This window comes from Megalobrama amblycephala, linkage group LG11, assembly GCF_018812025.1.
Source record: "Megalobrama amblycephala isolate DHTTF-2021 linkage group LG11, ASM1881202v1, whole genome shotgun sequence".
Lineage (NCBI taxonomy): Eukaryota > Metazoa > Chordata > Actinopteri > Cypriniformes > Xenocyprididae > Megalobrama > Megalobrama amblycephala.
Genome location: NC_063054.1, coordinates 12983674 through 13007333, shown reverse-complemented (window position 1 = coordinate 13007333; position 23660 = coordinate 12983674). Strand labels below are relative to the sequence as shown.

General features: G+C 36.2%; 2 protein-coding genes across 9 annotated transcripts in view; one reads left to right on the top strand and one right to left on the bottom strand.

Annotated features, from left to right (window-relative positions):
- Positions 1-13474, bottom strand: part of mei4 (meiosis-specific, MEI4 homolog (S. cerevisiae)) — a 31900-nt gene extending 18426 nt beyond the window's left edge. The window contains exons 1-4 of one of the 3 annotated variants that reach the window (XM_048206204.1): positions 12888-13463; positions 9458-9697; positions 2461-2509; positions 2006-2405 (exon numbers count right to left, since the gene is read on the bottom strand). In XM_048206204.1, coding sequence (XP_048062161.1) covers positions 2006-2405; positions 2461-2509; positions 9458-9697; positions 12888-12972 — 774 coding nt within the window. In that variant the 5' untranslated portion in view covers positions 12973-13463. Of the gene's footprint in view, positions 1-2005; positions 2510-9457; positions 9698-12887 lie in introns of all 3 variants that reach the window. The other 2 variants (XM_048206203.1, XM_048206201.1) reach the window with 2 other exon arrangements.
- The window catches only part of LOC125277727 (interphotoreceptor matrix proteoglycan 1), a 35224-nt gene continuing 23933 nt past the window's right edge, over positions 12370-23660 (top strand). For 3 of the 6 annotated variants that reach the window (XM_048206199.1, XM_048206195.1, XM_048206200.1), the window contains exons 1-12: positions 12370-12505; positions 14098-14213; positions 15089-15377; positions 15550-15842; positions 16683-16898; positions 17724-17890; positions 18233-18264; positions 18475-18515; positions 18599-18699; positions 20499-20648; positions 22523-22581; positions 22890-22910. In XM_048206199.1, coding sequence (XP_048062156.1) covers positions 15746-15842; positions 16683-16898; positions 17724-17890; positions 18233-18264; positions 18475-18515; positions 18599-18699; positions 20499-20648; positions 22523-22581; positions 22890-22910 — 884 coding nt within the window. In that variant the 5' untranslated portion in view covers positions 12370-12505; positions 14098-14213; positions 15089-15377; positions 15550-15745. Of the gene's footprint in view, positions 12506-14097; positions 14214-14923; positions 15378-15549; positions 15843-16682; positions 16899-17723; positions 17891-18232; positions 18265-18474; positions 18516-18598; positions 18700-20498; positions 20649-22522; positions 22582-22889; positions 22911-23660 lie in introns of those variants that run through there. The other 3 variants (XM_048206196.1, XM_048206198.1, XM_048206197.1) reach the window with 3 other exon arrangements.

Here is a 23660-nt window from a genome sequence, read left to right as displayed (position 1 = left end):
CGAGTAGCCTACTGCGTGAGGAAAAAACATTAAAGTTTGAGCACAATGACTACATTACTACATTAAACTACTATATATAATGTACAAACCCGATTCCAAAAAAGTTGGGACACTGTTCAAATTGTGAAATAAAAACAGTATGCAATGATGTGGAAGTTTCAAATTTCAATATGTTTATTCAGAATACAACATAGATGACATATCAAATGTTTAAACTGAGAACAATGTATCATTTTAAGGGAAAAATAAGTTGATTTTAAATGTCTTGGCATCAACACATCTCAAAAAAGTTGGGACAAGGCCATGTTTACAACTGTGTGACATCCCCTCTTCTTTTTATAACAGTCTGCAAACGTCTGGGGACTGAGGAGACAAGTTGCTCAAGTTTAGGAATAGGAATGTTGTCCCATTCTTGTCTAATACAGGCTTCTAGTTGCTCAACTGTCTTAGGTCTTCTTTGTCGCATCTTCCTCTTTATGATGCACCAAATGTTTTCTATGGGTGAAAGATCTGGACTGCAGGCTGGCCATTTCAGTACCCGGATCCTTCTTCTACACAGCCATGATGTTGTAATTGATGCAGTATGTGGTCTGGCATTGTCATGTTGGAAAATGCAAGGTCTTCCCTAAAAGAGACGACGTCTGGATGGGAGCAATATGTTGTTCTAGAACTTAGATATACCTTTCAGCATTGATGGTGCCTTTCCAGATGTGTAAGCTGCCCATGCCACACGCACTCATGCAACCCCATACCATCAGAGATGCAGGCTTCTGAACTGAGCGCTGATAACAACTTGGGTTGTCCTTGTCCTCTTTAGTCCGGATGACATGGCGTCCCAGTTTTCCAAAAAGAACTTCAAATTTTGATTCGTCTGACCACAGAACAGTTTTCCACTTTGCCACAGTCCATTTTAAATGAGCCTTTGGCCCAGAGAAAACACCTGCGCTTCTGGATCATGTTTAGATATGGCTTCTTTTTTGACCTATAGAGTTTTAGCCGGCAACGGCGAAATGGCACGGTGGATTGTGTTCACCGACAATGTTTTCTGGAAGTATTCCTGAGCCCATGTTGTGATTTCCATTACAGTAGCATTCCTGTATGTGATGCAGTGCCGTCTAAGGGCCCGAAGATCACGGGCATACAGTATGGTTTTCCGGCCTTGACCCTTACGCACAGAGATTGTTCCAGATTCTCTGAATCTTTGGATGATATTATGCACTGTAGATGATGATAACTTCAAACTCTTTGCAATTTTTCTCTGAGAAACTCCTTTCTGATATTGCTCCACTATTTTTCGCCGCAGCATTGGGGGAATTGGTGATCCTCTGCCCATCTTGACTTCTGAGAGACACTGCCACTCTGAGAGGCTCTTTTTATACCCAATCATGTTGCCAATTGACCTAATAAGTTGCAATTTGGTCCTCCAGCTGTTCCTTATATGTACATTTAACTTTTCCGGCCTCTTATTGCTACCTGTCCCAACTTTTTTGGAATGTGTAGCTCTCATGAAATCCAAAATGAGCCAATATTTGGCATGACATTTCAAAATGTCTCACTTTCAACATTTGACATGTTATCTATATTCTATTGTGAATAAAATATAAGTTTATGAGGTTTGTAAATTATTGCATTCCTTTTTTATTCACAATTTGTACAGTGTCCCAACTTTTTTGGAATCGGGTTTGTATATTAATGCATCGGAGGAATATTTGTGGGTCCTGATAATAATAAAATAATAATAATGTTATTTGAAAAATAATAAACTAATAATAATGAAAAAAACTCTCTTCTTTATTTTGGCTTAAAATATCACGAATAATATTGTATTGAGAGTTTAGTATTGTGGATTTGTATCGAATCATGATATGAGTGTTTCGTTACACCCCTAATAAGAATGTGAGTACAGAAAGATCCATCTGGTGTGCATTGCTTATGAGTTGTCCTGGCCCACTTGTCACCCAGTCTGCGACTGACTTTATCCACAGTACACAAACATCTCTCTTACCGCATTGAATTGCTGGTTGGTTAGTAGTAGACTGATCATCTCCTTCAACAGATCTTCCACTTTGCTAAAATGCTGCACTGAACACCCATGACGTGTTCCTCCTAGACTCAGGGTCTGTGCCACCGTCTGTGTTGCATGATGCAGCTGCTCTGGGTGATGTACAGGCTGTCCAACATGTGCCTGCCTGAAAACCTCCACCACGGAATCTAGCAACTGTACTACTGAATCCCAGACCACGTCACCATCGCGACACAGAGACAGCTCACAAACTCTGCGCAAACCACTCAGACACTGTAGAAACTGCATGTGTTTTAACATCCTGTGGTCCTGGCACCACTGCCTGTCCTGGAGGGGAATGTTCTGACTGTTTGGAGGGGTTGGAGGCAAACATGGTCCCTTAGCAATGTATATTTGTGTTTCCGAGCTGTTATCAGTGTCACAGCCAGAGTCACCCTTTAACTGCTGCAGGGTCGTCCTGAGAGAGTGCTTTGGCAATCTCTTGACCTGTGAAAGCAAAACACAGCATATCAGTATCATTCTATGATAATGAGACCTGTGTCCAGAGCAAACATCTCGACTCATGTTATGAAATAAAGATGAAACATTTGTCGTTTGTTGTTTACTCTTAGGGTGTTTTTACACTTGAATCACTTGTTTCTGTTTGGTTACTTTAGGCATACGTATATGAAAATGGCAATCGCACTCAAATCACACACCAAAACAATCCAGCAAGACTGCAGAAATAAAACCAGGGAGTCATCGAAAACTTAAGAATGATTCCGATTTTATTACATTCAGTGTAAACGGTGATTGATGTTACTGGTAACAAGGTCGCACTGTTGAGGCTTGTGCTGCCTGTCTCTTTATGAGAGACTTTCTGTTTTAAAGGATTAGTTCACCCAAAAATGAAAATAATGTCATTTATTACTCACCCTCATGTCGTTCTACACCCGTAAGACCTTCGTTCATCTTTGGAACACAAATTAAGATATTTTGATTAAATCCGATGGCTCAGTGAGGCCTGCTTAGCCAGCAATACCATTGTAACTCTCAAGATCCATAAAGGTACTAAAAACATATTTAAAAAAGTTCATGTGAGTACAGTGGATCTATCTTAATAATAAAAAGCGACGAGAATACTTTTTGTGCTCCAAAAAACACAAAATAACGACTTTTCAACAATATAGTGATGGGCCAATTTCAAAACACTGCTTCGGAGCTTTACGAATCGGATCAGTGATTTGGAGCGCCAAAGTCATGTGATTTCAGCAGTTTAGCCGTTTGATAGGAGATCCGAATCGCTGATTCGATTCATAAAGCTCTGAAGCAGTGTTTTGAAATCGGCCCATCACTATATTGTTGAAAAGTCATTATTTTGTTTTTTTGGAGCACAAAAAGTATTCTCGTCACTTTTTAATATTAAGGTAGAACCACCGAACTCACATGAACTGTTTTAAATGTGTTTTTAGTACCTTTATGGATCTTGAGAGCTACAATGGCATTGCTGTCTATAGAGGCCTCACTGAGCCATCGGATTTAATCAAAATATCTTAATTTGTGTTCCTAAGATGAAAGAAGGTCTTAAGGGTGTAGAACGACATGAGGGTGAGTAATAAATTACATTAATTTCATTTTTGGGTGAACTAACCCTTTAAATGCAAAAGGTGTACACACAAATAATTGATCTGATTTAGTTAATAGAAGTTTACTGACAAAAAGAAAATCTATGTATGACATTATTTTTGAAAGCATCCTTACTTTACAGCATTTTTACACAAGTGCCTAAAACTTTTTACTGTACTGTATCTTTGCAGGTTTACAAGGGTGCAAACAGGGCTCTTTACTTGCTTTCTGTGTAATTCAGTCACAATTCGAAGATTTTGTTTTTCATGAGACTTTCAGACTTCCTACTTTTTTCTATATTTTAGGGAGTGGAAATGTTGTAAAAATGTTGCTATATCTTGCAGCGATATTAGCGATATAATACTGTGGCAAATTCAAACACTTTCTCACTGGATCTCCCACTGCTGTGTAGTAACATTGTCTTGTGCTCAAGATCAGCCCACGAGTAAACCTGTTCTGAACTTGTGCTGCGTTGTCTATTATTGCTCCGAGCTGATAAATGGTTTTGTTCCACTTTCATTTTGTTTGCCGTTTGATGTTTCTCATATGCAACAGAAATGGCAGCTCATATCAGTTGGGCAATGTGGTGATCACATCAGCAGGAAAAAAAAGTTGTTTTTTTTTTTTTTTGTGACAAAATGTGATTATTTGGTCACAGACTGGAGCCCTGTGCAATATGGTCAGTGAGAGGACAGTTTTACTCACATGTGACTTGATAAACACATTTTGGTATGCTTGTAAAAGCAATCCGAGCCAAGAAGAAAATTGCAGCATTGTAACAATTTAAATTCCCGTATCGGATCAAAGCAAACAATCTACAGATCTAAAAACGCCCAAACACTTCAGACTTTGATTCCGTTTTACTGATTATATACTTGTAAAAAACTAATTCAAGGCAAAAGTGTGTTTTTTTTGGTCATTTAAAGGTGCTAAAGAGGATGTTTTGTTTTATACATTTTTGCAATATTACTTGAAACTGTCTTTACTAACTGATAAAAGACTATTTATTAGGTGCACTGAAAGGAATAATATTAATATACATCATCTGTGCACGAGGTAGGGCCTTAAAAACATCAGCCAATCGTTTACGCGATGATCACGCTTGGCCCTCTGGCTTGTCAATCACTGCCGTGACATTCCTTGTGAGAGACGTGCGCGGATTGGCCCTCTGGCTTGTCAATCACTGCCATGACATTCCTTGTGAGAGACGAGCGCGGCTGCGCGCTCCAGTAACTTTCCACACTCCACAGGCGCTGCATGCAATGTTTTTGTCAGGAGACAGGAGTAACAACTGCAGATTATGAGTTACCTGCGGTGAGTCCGACATAATGAATCCACTAACACAACACAGCGAATGCCGGTGGTAAACACTCGTTTTCCAATACTCGTGCACGAGTTTTGGGAGGAGTTCCTTTGAAATGAGCTGTGAAGGAGGGGGGGCTGTTCTTACGCATGCGCTCATTTCAAAAACTCAGTAACAGTCTTTGGATTCTCAGTCGACGAAAAAATCCTCTCTATCACCTTTAATAAATCTGTGTTTCTCCGTGTCTGGCACTAGAAGGTTCTACATGTAAGGGCTTTTCACATGTGAAATAGTTAAACCTGGGTCATTCTAAACCCTGGGTAAAACAGAATTCTAGGTTATCTTGCTTCACGTTTCACACTGCTGCTCATAATTTACCCAGGGATAACAATTCATCCTGGGAATTCATAAACTAATGTTTCACACTGTACATTCTTAAACCCTGCGTTAACGTTCTTATTTACATTTACAGTAGATTTGCTTACGTTGTGTCACATTTCTTTTTACGTGTGTTTGCAGCATTGAGCATTATAACCAATCACACAGTGTTTTGGTTGAGCTTATGAATGCAATTTCCAATCAGAAGTATTCTCCTCTCCACTAATAAGCTCAATTCATATGGATTAGTTTTAAGATCTCTTTATGAACTTTTTTTTTTTTTTGTCAAAGTGGTAGTTATGTAGCTGTATATGGAGGGACAGGAAGCTCTCAGATTTCATCAAAATGATCTTCATTTGTGTTCTGAAGATGAACGAATGTCAGTTATCAGTTTAACCATTATTGTGCAGCAAAGAAAGATTCTTGTCATCACTTTTTTATTCAGCCATTTTCATCTTTGAAATGGCTAAATGCTGTAAACAAACAGAATCTACGCAGTTTTCAACTGCTTTACATTATGAAAAGTGGTAAAACCTTAAGAAGCTTCTGTCAAAAGTGAAGTGACATGTGAAGGTCCAAGTATGATAACCCATACTCTGAATTTGTCCTCTGCATTTAACCTATCCAAGTTAGTGCACACACATTAGGAGTAGTGAGTAGTGAACACTGCCTAACTTTACCGAATGAAATGTCAAACCACAAAGAGATAATGGCTGTGAAGCTTTGGCAGTGCTGATGGACTCGATCTATTCCATCTATGATTTGATCATCGCTCTGAATCCAATCCAGATGAACTTGATTTTACTCAAACTTACCGACATTCAAATGTTGATAAAAAAGAATGATGTAGCAACTCATAATGTAATAACTGCACATATTGTAAAAAACTACACATAATGTAATAAATATTGCATTATTGTAATAAAATGTTCATAATCTAATAATTTTCTCACTTTCTAATAACCTCACCAAAAACAATGTCATATTGTCATAATTGTAACAGCTTTTAAAACACAAAAAATACTGATATTCCCTTAGCTACATTTAAAACAAAAAAAAATCAAAATCCATTCTTACAGTTTTTTTTATTGCTTTGGTGCAATTTTCACAAGCAATTGGTACATTTTCAAAACTCTTAGTATTAATATCACAGCAGATCATCAAAAGTGCACTTTTTTTCAAACATTTCAGCATGTTTTCAATTGTGTTAGTACAATACACAAAATCACAAAGTATCCTTTTCACCACGCAAAATAAGTGTTTCATCTAATGTTTCATTCATAGTAACTGACTTTCATAATGTTATTACTATCAAACTTTTCATTTTCATCTCTTTTCGTTCAGTTTAATACATTTGTCTATTATTTAATCCTGATTTTACTGATTTTAATGGTTAATCAGTTAATCATTTGGTACACCTACAGATTTATATAGATAAAGATTCTATAGGGATAGTTTCTATCGAAACTTATTTGCAATTTCCGATATGGATAACCAAATGTAATGAATTATAAGCAATTTATCTTAGATGATGACCACAATTTTCCAAGTGTGTGTGTGTGTGTGTGTGTGTGTTTTCAAAGTGTGTGTTTCAAACACTGCATTGTGAACCAAATGTCCCAAAAAGGATGGTAATTTTAGACCTTGTTTGGACATTTTTTGGTCCCCATGAGGAAAACAGCTTATAAATCATACAGAATGATCTTTTTTGAAAATCTAAAACAAAAAACGTGTGAGAGAGAGAGAGAGAGAGAGAGAGAGAGAGAGATACAGATACAGAGAGATTTGAAATTTGTGAACAGAGCAGGACAGAGTAAGGGAAAAGAAACAATCATTGACTGTATAACTTCAGATTGATCAGAGATTAATCAGAAGAAGGGAGACGGATGGCATCGTTTTACATTATAGTATGCCATGTGATACTGTAAACAGATTACTATGGTAGAGACTGCCACATTACTGTAACTCACCCTTCATCTATAAAGATCAACTACAGTATAGATTCAGTCATATGGTACAGTGAGATCATTTACTGTATTAGCAACAAACTATGCTCTAGCACAGAACATCACGACTGTGTCATACTTTACACCTTTTGATAACACACTGAATAGATATTATTACAAACATAATGGATTTTATGTCAATTATGTAATTTAGGTAATGTACAGTGTAAGTGTATTTTCTAATGTGGCATCTGTAGCCTGTTTAACTCAAATTATTTCAGCATCAAGGGTGATTTGAAACATGTATCTTGCATTGTTTGCTATTGAATGAACTGACTGTTAAAAGTACTAAACTGAAAGAAGAACATACTGTTGTGTTTCGGTGATTAAACCAAATGTTCTCATTACATATTACAATGATCTTGTGTTTTGAAACAGTGATTATGTCAAAATGAAAATATGTACAACTAGAATGAAAGCATGAGATTAGAATGTTACAAGTGTGATCAGTTTGGATTTTTGTACAGATTAGATGTAAATATAGTGCCAAAGTGAAAAGAAAAAAAAAACTGTATAGTATGCCATGCGACACTGTAAACAGATGCATTACTATGGTATAGAGACCACCACATTATTGTAACTCACCCTTCATCTTTAAAGGTCGAATACAGTATAGATTCAGTCATATGGTACTATGAGATAATTTACTGTATTACAGCAAACTCTGTTCTGCACAAAATCTCATGACTGTGTCAAAATTCATCATACCTTTTGATAACACTGAATAGATACCATTACAAACATTATAAACAATATTTTTTTTGTTTTAAAAGCTGTTACAATTATGTTAACAATGTTTTTGTTGCTAAACTACAGGACGTGTTTGATATTTAACAGTGTTATTAAGCCGCAAAAGAGACACTGTTCCCCAGGTGGATTTCTGTCCGCGCGCTCCAGGACATGGACAAGCAAATGGGCTTCAGATACGCGCCTAAATGTGTACACATAAAAATGACTAAATGCATTTTCGTTGAGTATTCAAGTAAACACTGTGAGTTATGTCTTAAGTAAACGTACACAGTTGAGAAAGAAAATGCATTTGTAATAGTAAATTGGATCCGTGCAGCTCTTAAAGTGACAGCAGCCAAATAAACCTGTCTGTCATTAATGATAATCAAACAACAAATGACAAAGGAGAATCAGTCACTGATCTTGACTGAATAACAAGTGGCTTTAATAGGAATTAATCTATGTTTAATGTGTACAGTAAAGCTATGCAGTGTTATATGAAGTGTTATTTATGATTCATAATTTATTATATTTTTTTGTTGTAGGCTATTGATAATATGAATACCACTCTAAAACTTAAAACACTGTTTATTTAATTTTTATCTTCATTCTGTTGTAGTTATTCGTATGCTTTGTTTGTAGTTAGTTTCTTTGTTCTTTCTGTATTGCTGACTGTTTACTTGTTTTATGTAATTGTTTTGAGGACATTTTTCTTACATTAGTTAACCAAGTATTAGTTTTTGCTGAAGTATAGAAAATTTTGCATTCATATTTAAAATTACTCATATACTGAAATAAGACTTTGATCATTTCGCCCACTAATAATGGTGTTAAATAATCATGCAGCCCTAGGTGAGACCAAGTTAATTAACAAAAAACTATTAGACTTCAAATTGCTTATTCTGATCAATGTTTCTGCTATTATGCAGAATCCACAGATTTATTTGTGAGGTGATGTGAAGAGATTAAATGAAAGTAATTTTTTGTTGTTGTTGTTGCAGATTCTTTGTTACTCACTTTGAGGTGTCTATAAGACAGGTGATTAATTTAATAGTAGTTGCAGCAACATGTTGTGAATATAATTTAGGACAGTGGTTCCCAAACCTGTCCTGGAGGGCCCCCAGCACTGCACATTTTGTACGTCTCCCTCATCTTATACACCTGATTCAACTCATCAGCTCATTAATAGATACTGCAAGACCTGAAGTAGGTGTGTCCGATAAGGGCGACATACAAAATGTGCAGTGCTGGGGGTCCTCCAGGACAGGTTTGGGAACCACTGATCTAAAAAATATATGATTAATTATAGGAATTATTTATAAACTTTCCATGATTTTTTTTTTTTTTTTTTTTTAGAATTTACTAATCTCTATGCATTTTCCAGGTCTTAAACAAATGGATATTAAACCTTACCTTGTCCTGGCTCAGTGTTGCTCCTCGTCTTGAACAGTAAGCGTGTGAGCAGCAGCTCTTGTCTGACATGCAGCAGATCTTCATGAAGACCTTGAGCTTTAGACCTCCAACCTTCATCCTGCTGTCTGAGTCGATCAGCCAGAGCTTCAGCAAACTGTCTGGCTCCTCCTGATGGTTTGGACTTAATAACAGCCACGGCCACAGCCAGTCTGGAGATTCTTATGTACCAGCTCACTGTACCTACAGAGATAATGACACACTAATTTCCCAACGGTTTGTACTTAATCAAATATCTTCTATACCACCACAGTTATTATTGTGGGGATGTTTATTTATTTATTTATTTAGTTTTTGCAGGGACTGTTCTATGACGTATTTACAGCTTAATAATACAATCTTATAATTACAGTGATAATTAGAATATTATACAAATATAATTATAAGAAATAATTATTTCTGTAACTGGTTTAAAGTTTCACATGAAATTGAAGGGAGGAGTAAAGCCAAAACTTCAATTTCATGTGATTATCGATTTCATTTTTGTGTGGAGTATCCCTTTAAAAATGCATGAATGCATTTTAAAATGAAATATGAAAGCAAGTGTTACTTTTAGTGCCAAGATAGCACAGTCACACAATGTAGTTTTAGCGTTGGCTGACAATGAAGACAAAAAGTACTGTGACAAGTTGTGATTATAAACCATTAATGATTTATAATTAATGTGATTAAGCAAACCAGTTAAAAAAAAAGTAATTTGATGAGTTTGAGGCTGCAGGTTGTCCTGAAAAAAAAAAAAAAAAAAAAAAAAAAAAAAAATATATATATATATATATATATATATATATATATATATATATATATATATATATATATATATATATATATATATATCAGTCCCTCCAGGTTTTCGCGTGACTTTTTTCTGATTTCTGCGGCCTAAAATAACTGATTTTGCTGTGGAATTTCTTAAAATTTGTGGCAATATTTGCAGCATTTCTTGTGTAATTTGTTTGTGAAAATACACCAGAGTCAATATTCTTCTAACATTTTTATTACTTTTCTGAGCTCAAGAACTACTGGGCTCTGTAATTTTAAAAAGGAGAACACTGATAATAACTTAAAATATAATTTCAACATTTTATTTCATATGTAACACCAAATAAAACAAAACAAAAAATATATATAAAATGTTACATTGCAGTGTTTCCCACAGGATTTTGTGAAACTATGGGGCATGGCTGTCATTTAGAAGGCTTTCATCATTAAACTAAGCATATCTTCTTACCAGACATATTGTAAGAGATATAGAGTGACAAATTATATTTCTATGCATTTTATGTAAGTAGTCTGCTGTACTGTTATACAGATCTCATTGATTTACATAAATAACAACTGCAGCAAACAGCAATTTTTGCCCAGTTTGGCCTCTGAATAAAATTAAGCTGTTTTCCCCCTCCATACTCTCACCAGATCATACTATATGGGCCATAAAATCCTGGTGTATCAAATATATGACAAAACATAAAACACATGCAAAATTATTTTTTTTTTTTTGTCTAAAGGTTAAAAAAAAAATTCTGTTTAAAAAATATTTTCTGACTATTATATTATTTCAAGCTTTACAGGGTTGATTAGTATTTTTTATAATACAACAAAAAAGAACCTTAAATATAACAGTGGCCTAGTTTTGAAGAATACACAAAATGTATAAAGCAAACAAATGTTTCAAACAGATTAAAGTGCAAAAGAACATAACTATATAGTTCGAATGTGAACAATCAGTAGACAAGCGGTTTCAGAAAGGTAAAGTAGTTGCCTGCTGTTTACAGGGGTAACCCTGGAAATATTATCGAATACATTTTCATTCAGCGTCTCCTTCACTTGTTTCGTCTTGGCCCTCGTCCATTTTGGGGCTGTTTACAGAGTGTGCGAACTTCTTTTATGCAACATACAGACACTGTTGATAAACTGAACCGATTGATGTAAACGATGTCACTCAGGGCATGCACGCACGTGTATTTGTGTGTGAGAGAGAGTTGCGCGCTTACAGCGGGAGCGGGGTTGTTGCGTGGTTGACTGACTGACAAATGCATTGCCGAAGCAACGCCGCAAACAGTTGTTTATCGATTTCACTCGGCGGCCATCTTTGAAACGCCTCTCGGGCATGCAAGTGCAACTCCTATCTCTTTGAATGGGGAAACATCAAGTTCTCCAATCTGTTTGCCAAGCTTTCGATTAAATTTCATATTTGTAATCACCAATGAATTCTGACAACAATTGTCTCATAATATTTTTTCCAAACGCTCGAATCATGACAAAAAAACGGTATTTTTCAGGCTGGATCAAGCTAATGCGCAGCGCAGACCTAAATGCGCGTCTCGTGCCCATAGACACTCGTGCCTCATTTCGGAGGCGAGCGTCTGATTGTTTCTATAGAAACCGGTGCTTCTAACGGCCGCTGCAGTGACGCGACGACTTTACCAGTCGGCGATTGGCTCTTATTTAGAAGGCGGGACTTATTCCGCCATATTGCGCGTTGTGTTGTACTTTCTCCCATTCAAAACAATACGAGTGACACGTTCAAGTTCAACGCACGTAACTTAGTCTACTTCGAAGTGGGCTTTGAATGTATGTTGTGATAACGTCACACGACGCGTTTAGGCCCAAAAACTGCGGGAAATATGCGGCAACTTAGAAAATTTGCGGAGTTTGCTTGATTTTGCGGTATATGTAGCTGTTTTTCAGCGTGGACACTGATTGCACTACCCTACAAAATAGTGTAAAACAGTAAAAAGTGCAGAAGTATGTGAAATGGGACAAATCTATAGTGTATACTAGTGTAACGTTACACAGTGTAGAGCACTCAAAAGATGTAGTTCCGACAACACGAAAGACGCCTACTAAGTTAACCGTCTTGCTGCTAACGTAACGTAACTGTAACACAAAAATATATATATATTTTATAGTAAACTCCAAATAATGTATTCTCCAAGAATGTCATGGAAAACATGTTGACGACTGGACCCCAGGCAGTCCATTTATGACAAGGTATGATGAACCGTTTCCACAATGTCAACGCATTTGAGGCATTATAATAACCTAACGTCCTAAAGTCAGTACAACGGCACAGCTGCAATAAGAAAATGTCTACATTCGAAATATTGTCTAATTATATTGATAATTAATGACCCAGAACAGTTTTAGGTTTCCCAGTTTAACAGATAAGGTGGGATGGCTAACGTTATACAGACTTCGCATCAATCGCAACATTTTTATGTTTTTGCATTTGTTCCTCCAATAATCACTTTAAAAACTTCATAGCAGTTTTGTCTTGGTACTGTGCCGCCTCAGTAGCCTACGTTTTTGTAAGGGTTATTAGCCTTTGATCATTAACCTGTATCCTGTACGAAACAATCTGAGTGATTTTTACCTTGACGAAATGAGGCAGATTTCTCCTCCATTCTTCTCCAAACATTAGGATGTAAATCTGAGACGCTTACATTATGTATACTCATTTTAATAAATGTCACATTAACGTCGAATAACAGTAACGTTAATTTCCTAAAAAATCCATTGACAAAATAAGACCTAAAAGACTAGTGTAAGCAGTCAACGCTTAACTGAATAGCCACGCCCTCTTCACTGATACCACGCCTACTCTAATGACTGCGGGCCAAATACTTTCCTTTGAAAATAGATGACACACAGTTTGGTCAGCGTCATTAATAGCAAAGTCCTTTTAAGTGTTATTCTACAGTCTTTGTTAATAGTCAGGCATTGTCCAGCAATACTTTGCAGTCAGAGCACATGTTCAGCCCTGTGGGTTTTAAACGTACAATCTTAATATAAACAATTCAGGCCTTAAACCGCTAACGCATAACTGTGCAAGACAGTTGTCATGTGTTGTTGAAATCGGCGCTGTTTCTCCTGTTAAACTGTCTTTATACTGGTGAGTGACGGTTACTAACGTTAAATAACTTTCATTCAAGACCGTACATGACATGCTTACAATTCTTTTATTATTATTGGTTTAAAAGTTTTCTTAATAGATTGGAGTGATGGCTGCTAATAATTCACAATATTACTGTTGCTGGTTGCATAGGTGACCAGAAGAAATAGTTTCTTTCAAAAACATACAAATGTCTAAGTGATTCCAATTTTTAGAATGGTAGTGGATACCACACCTAATCTTACTTGAAGGACTTTCAAGTGGATTGAGCAATAAAGCATTGGCTAGACAGTGAACAGCTCTCATCAAAACAAGACAGTTCAATCGGATTAGACTTTCCTTACAAAAGCCCTTTATCAGGAATTATGTTTACATAGTAGGGTTAAATCAACAGACAGATTATTTTGTTTGTTTGTTTGTTTGTTAGAGAACTGTAAGAAATCTGTAGTTTTATTCTGAATGGGTTATACTTATGAAGCACAAATTTTGGGGGTTATGATGACAGATTACACACTAGTTTTTAATACATTTTTTTCTAAGTTAAAGCAGTCAGTGCAGAAACTGAGCAATATGTAGACGGAAATGGACAGCATCAGAGGCAATTAAAGTCAGTGTAACCCTAGAGTCTGGGCTAGAGTCACGTTGACATCCTCAGCATCTGATGACGTAACCTTTCTGTCGTCATTTGAAGTGTTCCAGTAAATACTCTCCAGTCTGCACCTCTGATGAAGTGTCATCCCAGGTTCTGTTGATGCCCAGGCAAGATCGTTAGATAGCACGCCCCACAAGCCAACTACCCCAACAGAGGTAACCCCCCCCCCCCCCCCCACACACACACAAATAAAAAAAAAATTCTGCAAATGCTTATCTTTCATATGAACTGCAATTTACTATAATATAACATGAATAGTGATAAACATTAACATAAATATGAAGTAAATGAATGGTGGTAATGAACAACTTTCAAATCTGGGGGGACAGGAAATAGTACAAATTAGAATAGTACACAAACATCAATGTCTGCCATGAAGAGTCGTTAACTTGTGATTTCACAAATTTTTTCCAAAACATAGTTTAAGTGGCAAATGCTGATGCCAATTAACGCATTATGGCGATGTATTATAACACATAATTAACGCATTATGTTGATGTATTATAACACGTAATCATGCACGCAGTGTTTAAATTAGTCCAACATAATTTTTTTTTTTCCAGTGATGTCAACTTATCGTAAAAATGTCATAATGTTATCGTAAAAATGTCATAATGTCTGATTGGCCACTGCTTTCATAGAGATCAACAGACATGTCTGTGATAGGCTTCATTGCTCAATGCTGCAAAAACACATTGTAAATAGAAACCCTCTGACGCTCTCCAGAGCCCAAGATACGCACTGGAGTGTTTGTCAAATCAGTTTCGCCAATACATATTTTTACAGTATCGACTAAGGGTCCTCTCGCTTTTGTTTGAAAGTGCTTAGTACCCCTATAGGCTGGCTCTTGTTCGGCGCCCCCTATGCCACAAGCCGGCCATGTGAGGTGGACTGACATTAAAGAAGAACAACCATGAATTAACATGCAATTCATGTGATGCCAAGGCTTTGGTATTTATAGACCAAGCCTTTAGACCGTCAATGGCAGCAGTAATTACTTCTAACTTTTCTCTACTTATCCTGATCACAGGGGTCATAGTTCAAAAGCAGGTTTTAAACAACCACTACGGTTGATCCCAAGAACGGACATCCACTTTTGAGAATGGACACCCTCTTTAAACTCCAGCGAGAAGGTCAGCAATCATTCGCAGCTCTCTTCACACATGCACTGACATGAGAGGCATGATTTAAGCAGTACTGTAGTAAACGCTGCTACTTCCTGAGCTCAGAGGCAGTGCTGCTGCCCAACATGAAGTGAGTGATTGATCTGGCACTGCAGCTGACAGACGCTTGAATGGAAAAGCCACTAATTGGATGAGGTGGGTGGGCCACGGGTAAAGCAGGATTATGTCTGAGCATCATATAATCAGATTATTCCAGAAACAGATCTTGCTTTTTTAACTACTTCACTGTAATCTGTCACACAATGTCATGCCTCTACACCAAGACTATATCTCTTTCATTTATCTCTACCTGCTCTCTCTGTTTCAGCTTTTTACATTTACAGTATTGTGTTCTGTGAGACACTGAAAGTCCATCTCAACTTCCAGGTTCCTTCATTACCATTTTTGGGGCTCAGTGCTTGACACTAAGTTCTCAGGCACTATGAATGGCTTTTTCTGCTTCTGACGGATATTTCCAAGAAAAAGGACTTAGCACCTGAAGTCTTGTGCTGTCTCAATACAGCATGGGGTTAGATGTAAGACTTGAAGTCAGCATGTCTTTGAAATGTGGGCATCTCTTCACACTCTTCTTCTTTATACTATCCGTCACAGGAACTCAAGGTAACAAAGTCAAATTTTATTGCAAGATGTATAGACGAGGACAGAATTTTTGGTTCAAGTTTGTGAATGGGTTGATTTCTGCTACAGTGTGCATTAGCATTGTAACTTACTCAAGAGATATGAAATCACTGGATACACCAAGAAGCAAAGCATTTTCCAATGTGTAGTAGAATGCAACCAAAATGTTGTTTTGATGAATATATAAAGTGTTTTTCATATACATGTTTTATAAGAAACAGTCAGGAGTATCAAATATTGCCACATAACCGATTATAGAGGCAAATGTGTTAAGGATGTTCTTTTTATTATTATTTATTTATTTATTAGTAGTACCCTCTATTATCAAACAATGAAATTTGGCATGGTGTCTACAAGTTTTGTGAACTCTAGATATTCATCATGGGCCATGCATTAAAAATATACTCATTTTGCTTTTACTTTGTTTAGGAGCTTTTCTATATGATATACAGATTTTCTTTTTACAAATTGGTTGCAAAAATGGCCTAAGACATATTTAAAATAAGATTTTTAAAATTAAAATGGCAGAATTTATATAGGTAGAAGCATACAGTTCTAGATTTATTGTCAACATGTAAATTTGCTTGGTTTTTGCACCAAAAAATATTAACGTCCTTCAAGCATGAGTGCAGAAACAAATCTTTGCATTGCATAATATCCTAGTTTTGGCAAATGACTGTGTTGAGAGTCCATGAGGGCTTTGAGAGCTGATTAATGTCAACCTCCTAAAGAATATTTCACTAGAAATATGCCAAATTACAATGAAATTACGAAGCCTTTTATTTTTAAATTACTTTTTTTTTTTTTTTTTTTTTTTTTCAGACAGAAGCAGGCTCAATCCATTGGAGACTTTTCACACTAGCAGCCTAACAAACTTGCCAAACCCACCAAAGCAGAATTCTGGGGTCAGAACTATATTTGAAATGGAAAAGCATCGTGTCAAGAGGTCAGACTTTTTCCACTCAGAAGTGAAAGTATGTCCACAGGAGACAATGCGAGAGGTCATAGCAAGCCATCAAACATTCTACACACTGAGAGGTAACTGTTAAACTTATGTACAAAAAATATCTTGCCTGTTAGAAAGGTTAACCCTTTTAAATGCATCAATAGTTCTATTTAGTACTGTGGCTCTCAACCCTAATCCTGGAGGCCCCTACCTCCCAACACAGCAATTTTGTGTGTCTCCAATACACTTGACTGAGATCGTCAGCTCATTAGTAGAGACTTTAACCCTGTGTCCAAATATAGTAGGGTGAAAAACAGTATGTGAGCCTCTGAATTAATAGTATTCATAAAACAGCAGGTGAAAACCTACCCGGATGGCGAGATTCTGAAATCATCCGATTAACACTTAACAATTAACACTTTACTATCCCATGGATAGAGGCCACAGGAGAGAATTTGTGAATGGTAGTGAAGCAATGCAATGGACACCGTAGGTCATGTGACAGTGACAACATGGCAGATAGGCAAAAAAACCCTACTTTAGCTAAAAACCTACTTTAGCTTGATAATAACTTTTTCTTAGAGCTGCTGTAAAGCCAAAACAAATCTCTGTCCAGTCATTTTTCTATTACCACTGTGAAGCTTCTTTGAAACAATCTGTATTGTGAAAAGCGCTATATAATTTAGAGAAATAGATCTGGTAAGTTGAGAGAAAATGTTATGAATTAATGAAAAAACACTGAATTAATGAAATACTAATTAATGAAATACCTCTGTTGTATGTCTTGATTTATATTTTATTACAATTCAGCAATACAGAAGAATATATTTCAACTACAAAACAGATCCAGAAAGATTTAAATATTCCGTCAAATTTATAATTTGAACACCAATTTATTTATTTATTGACATTGTCAGTTTGCCAGGAGGCTGTATGGGAGGCTTTCCGGATCTTTTTGGACAGAATTCCCAGCAGCTCAGAGTACCAGAAATGGGTCCACACATGCCAGCACAACTCCCTGTGCATCTCAGATCTCGCCTTGAATTTCAGCCATTCACAGGAACACAGAGACATGGTCTACAGGGTAAACTAATCAAAAATGCACAAAATACTATAGTCAAAAGATGTCACATAACTGTAATCTTTGTGCATTGCGTGTGTGTGAATACACTTTAAAAAGTGGTAACCTGAAATTATTACCTTAAAGAGCTATTTCTACCTGATTTAACCCCTAAAAATGAGTTTTGTTTGTATAAATTAAAATATTTAGGTCGATTCTATATTAAATACTTTTTTTACTTTAAATGTTGCAATTATTAGGTTACCTTTTTTCAGTGTATCTGTGTCTATGGGTGTTTTTAGTCAATGGCCAAAAATGTAATGTTTAATCAAAATTCTCTTGTAATGATCTTCCTTTCCTTTACAGAGGTTGAATATGAATAGTGGAAAATTTGAACGGTGAGACTGCACTTAGAATAATGACTATAATTTCATATTCTGAAAACAGCTCCAAATCCTTAACAAAAATTATGGACTGTGATTATTTTAATATTATGATATATATATATATATATATATATATATATATATATATATATATATATATATATATATATATATATATATATATATATATATATATATATATATATATTTTATATTTATAGCAAATATAAGTGAAGCAACCGATGAAGCACAAGACATGGAAGGTATAGTTGAATTGTTTTTGGTCTTCAGTGAGAAATTTTCAGCATTTTGGTAAGCTGAACTAAGCTCCATTTCTGTTGTTCAGGTTCAGAGGAAGTCCTGACTGAAGCAGCAGTAAATGAATTTGTTCCCACAGCTGAATCTACTACTGTCAGCACTACAACAGACACCTCTACTGCCTCACAGGTTTGGAGCACATTTGTTTAACACTTCATATAATTTTCATATTTAAAAACTGGACGCTGTGGTTGCTAGAAATTCACTTTAAAAATATAGTGACAGCATTTTAGTCATTACAAAATGTTGTTTATAAGCAGCCTTTGCTCTGCTGTCATTTTGGGCCACAACTACCAGGTTGATAAGCCTTGGCTTAAGCTTAACATCTAAGACAGATAAGGTAGTACGGATTTGCAACATAAATTGTGGTCTTCAGGATTACTGAGGTGTGTTCTGCTTCACTTTTAGACCTCGGCTGCTTCCATTTTTTTTATGCCCTACCCTTGCTAACTTCGCTCTGACTCATTCACTTGGATATACATTATTGCTTATGTTGCATGAGTGCCCCACTACTGACGGAAAACTAGCAATGGTTTTAAATTGAACGCCCCAAGCCCTTGATCACTTGTAGGTAAATTAAGTGCGAGCACTGTGAGTTGCTGTTGTGACGTCACAATCATTGTGATTGTGGTCTATGGAGCTGCCTGAAGTGTACAGTATATTGAGTAGACTTACTCCCTCAGTCAAAATCGAGAGTCTGCCAAAATAAACTTCCCTCATCCACTTGACAAAGTTGAACACTTCCCCAAGGGGAAGTGCATAGGGAAGTTCACAAGTGAATGTCTAGGGCCAATCGTTTATGCGATGATCACGTAAACGATTGGCTGATGTTTTTAAGGCCCTACCTCGTGCACAGATGATGTATATTGATATTATTCCTTTCAGTGCACCTAATAAATAGTCTTTTATCAGTTAGTAAAGACATTTTCAAGTAATATTGCAAAAATGTATAAAACAAAACATCCTCTGTAACACCTTTAATTTGAAATATAATATACTAATATAAAATTACTATATAATAATATAGTATAATATAATAATATCTGTAGATACATTAAGCTGGCTGTTTTTTTACACAATTATAGTTGATTGTATAATTTGTTTATATTTTATTCAGCAGCCCAAGCATGAATATAAACCTATAGAATTGTGCATGAAACAAATTCATAAGGGGAAAAATGTAAATAATAAATCTGCTCCATAGCGGATTCCAAGTGAAAAAGAGCTTCAGGCATTCCATTGAAACCCATTGCATGGTTTCCACCGTACTGGGTACTTGTGCAACATAAGCAGTGGTGTACTGTACATCCGAGTCCACGAGTTAGCGAGGGAAGAGCATACAAAAATTGAACAGTAATGCAGCCCTAGTATGGCAGGTATGTTGGGGCAAAGACATTGAGCCTCCAGGAGCAGGATTGGACACTCCTGGTCTACACCTCCAAATAGATTTACCTTTACGGTCACAGAGTTGGTTGCAATAGTGTAGACATCAGGACCTCTTTTCCAGTGATTTGTGTACTTGACAGAATGTGCACTCTGTGACCCTTCTTTTTATATCTGTGCCTATGCCTTTCCACCACACTGATAAATTCACCCTCAAAAACACCTAATTGCGATGATAAAGATGGTCAGTGTCTCATCACACCTGGCATCTAAAGTGATCTGCCAGAAACAAAAAAGGGAGAGAAGTGGTGAAAGGAGGTGGCATGTTACGGAGCAGAAAGTTGTGAACATTTGCAGGTGTTTGAAATGTCGATTTTGTTCTGTAAGAGACCTTGGCAAGCATAAACATTAGAGGAGAAAGAGGTCAGCAGAGATTGATACTTGCTAGGATCAGCTGGGTATTTTGATTTGTGCCATAATGTCAAGGCAAGATGTTAAGATGCAAGTTATACATTGTTGCAATAGTTCTTGTGCTACATTTTCAGGAGTTGGATCTTCATAATGTGGTTCCAGAGCAGCCAGAACATCATGTCATAGAGTTCAGCGTTACTCTGGTGGACTATGGGTATCAAGAGATACTGAGAGATGCTGATTCACCTCAGTTTCATGACCTGTCACAGCATCTTCAAGATCAGGTCTTGTGAAAATGACCAAACAGTGATCCAGAATTCAGTGTTTTTGAAGATTCAAAGAAGGTTCAGCAGGTTGAGAGGACTCATGAGGGTTAGACTAAGGGATCAAGGGACAGAATCTAGGGGTGGGGGGAGCTGTTCAGAATTGGAAATTCCCACAAGCCAAAGTGCGAACTGTGCTGTGTCTGAGTGAAAACTAAATCATTGATTCATCTTCATGTCGTTCAAAACCTGTTTGCATTTCTTTCTTCTATGGAACACGAAAGAAGATATTTTAAAGAATGTTTCAAAAATGAACTCTGGACTTTCCACTGACTGGTCCAGAAGAAGAAAGAAGTGCATACAGGTTTAAAAAGACATGATGAATTGACAAAATGTTTGGGTGAACCATCTCTTTAATACTTCTTGATATTCACACAAAATACACATCAAACCTCTCTTACCTGAACGAAATTCTATTCTTGTTAACTACTTCTTGCTAACTTACATTATTTTCATAACTTTTTTTACTCTTTCTCATTAACAAGAATAATGAGACACAGTTGGATGTAATCAGGGATAATAAGTCCGGGCAATGGATTATGGGAGATGTTGTCCATGGTGGAATGACAAAGGTCTGGGGAGGACTGCCCTCTTGGTATATATCTTGGGCACACCAACTTGTGATCGTGATACATATATAGCCTAAATTACATCAAATCAAATGTCTGTTGTATTTGAGTGGAGCAAGTAAATTCATTTTCTGTGAAATAATCAATGCATCTATCAGACTCCAACAGTGAATAACAAAATAACCTTATAAAATACATACATGGTTGAGTACATAGTGCATAAGTACATAGTATGTGTCACTTGAAACAAAACTTCTGTTTGAATCTCAAAAGCCGTTTATGAGCACTATTCATTTATAGCACACCTTTAAACTAATCCTTTAAAAATCACTGTGTACTCTACAGTCTCTGGGCTCATGGTGTCCTGGACACCAATATTTTAATGATTCCGAAAAGATAAAGCTAACTGAGATTTTGGTATGGAGATTAGGATCATGATTTTTGGGGAAGTGTTACAGCACACCCTGAGTATACATTAGAGTTAAACTTTATTTTGATGGTCCCCTTCAGACATTCTGTTGACTATGAATAATGTTGCACCTGCATGAAAACTAACTCTCATTGGGGTATTAGTTGAGTATTAGAGTATTAGGGGGTAGGGTTAGTAGAATAAGTCGTTAAGGTTAGTAGAATAAGTTGACATGTAGTTGCTTCCTTGGCTCAGATTATTCAACAATGTTGTTGGAAATTTCATGTTTTGTGAATCTGTTGGAGGCTTTCTATTCTGTCTTGACAATGATAGATTGTGCTGCCTGGCAGTATTGGTTTATACATTTGGCTATGTATACAGTATGATTGGCAACCTATGGAAGCTTGTTTCCGCCATGGAATAAAAAAAATACAAAAAACTTTTTTTCTCACAATGGCAAGTTTATATCCTGCAGTTCTTACATTTTTTCCTAAGAATTGTGAGATATAAACTCGCAATTGTGAGTTGTAAAGTCCAATTTTGAGGGAAAAAAGTCAGCTCACAATTCTGACATTTTCTTGCAATTACGAATTTACATCTTGAGGTAAAAAAAAGTCAGAATTGCGAGTTTACATCTTGCAATTCTGACTTTATAACTAGCAATTGTGAGTTTATATCTCAGAATTCTGTAAATATATTGCAGGATATAAACTCGCAATTATGAGGAAAAAAGTCAGAATTGTGATATGTAAACTCGCAATAGTAAGGTATAAAGTCAGAACTGCGAGAAGTCACAACTGCCTTTTTTATTCAGTGGTGGCAACATAAGAAACTGCATGCTTGTCTGTTTGTTGCAGATGCAACATGTTTTTAAAGACCTACCTGGATTTATGGATGTCCACGTGTTAAAAATTAGGTAGGTATACTCACAAAAATTCTCTTCTGAATTCATCATCACTTTCTTTATAACAACAGCAGTGACCAACTGATCACCTGAGATCTGTATTGCTAAAATACAGATTATATCTGTATTGCTGATCTGTATGTGAAAATAATGATTTACATTCACACTGACATGATTGTATCTCTATCATTAACTACTCATATTTCACTAGGTGTATATATATATATATATATATATATATATATATATATATATATATATGTGATTTCTTGTTGCATTTGATTTTACTTTACAACTTTATATCCTTTCCTACATGCAAGCGAGGCGGAAGAGCCTGAAAGGTAAAAGTTACATAATATAATGTGCTGTGTGGAGTCTCTGTATACTGTACATAACCTTTAGTTTCATCCATGTATTTCTTGGATATACAGTGGTGGTCAGAATTATTGGCACCCTTGGTAAATATGATAAAAGATGACTCTAAGAATAAATCTGCATTGTTTATCCTTTTGATCATTAATTCAAAAAATTAGCAAAAATCCAATCTTTCATTGAAGGAAAAGAAATGAAAGTGGGGGAAAAAAATCACATTATGAAATAAATGTTTTTCTCCAAAACACGTTGGCCACAATTATTGGCACCCCTAGAATTGTTAATGAATAACATATCTCTGAAGTATATTCCCATTCATATTTACATTTTTTTTTTTTTAGCACACCAGGGTGATTATGAACATGAAACTGTCTGGCCATGACTTTCTGTTCCACGGGAGTATAAACATGAGGAAATACAAAGGCCAAATTCCCTGCCAAATTCAATGCCAAATTTAATCATTCATCACAATGAGTAAAACCAAAGAATATAGTTCTGATGTGCAGCAAAACGATTATTGAGCTTCACAAAATAGAAAGTGGCTGTAATAAAATAGGTAAAGCATTGAAAATCCCCATTTCCACTATCAGGGCAATAATTAAGAAGTTCCAATCAACTAAAGATGTTACAAATCTGCCTGGAAGAGGACATATGTCTATAGCATCCTAATGCATGGTGAGGAGGATAGTTTGAGTGGCCAAAGACTCTCCAAGGATCAC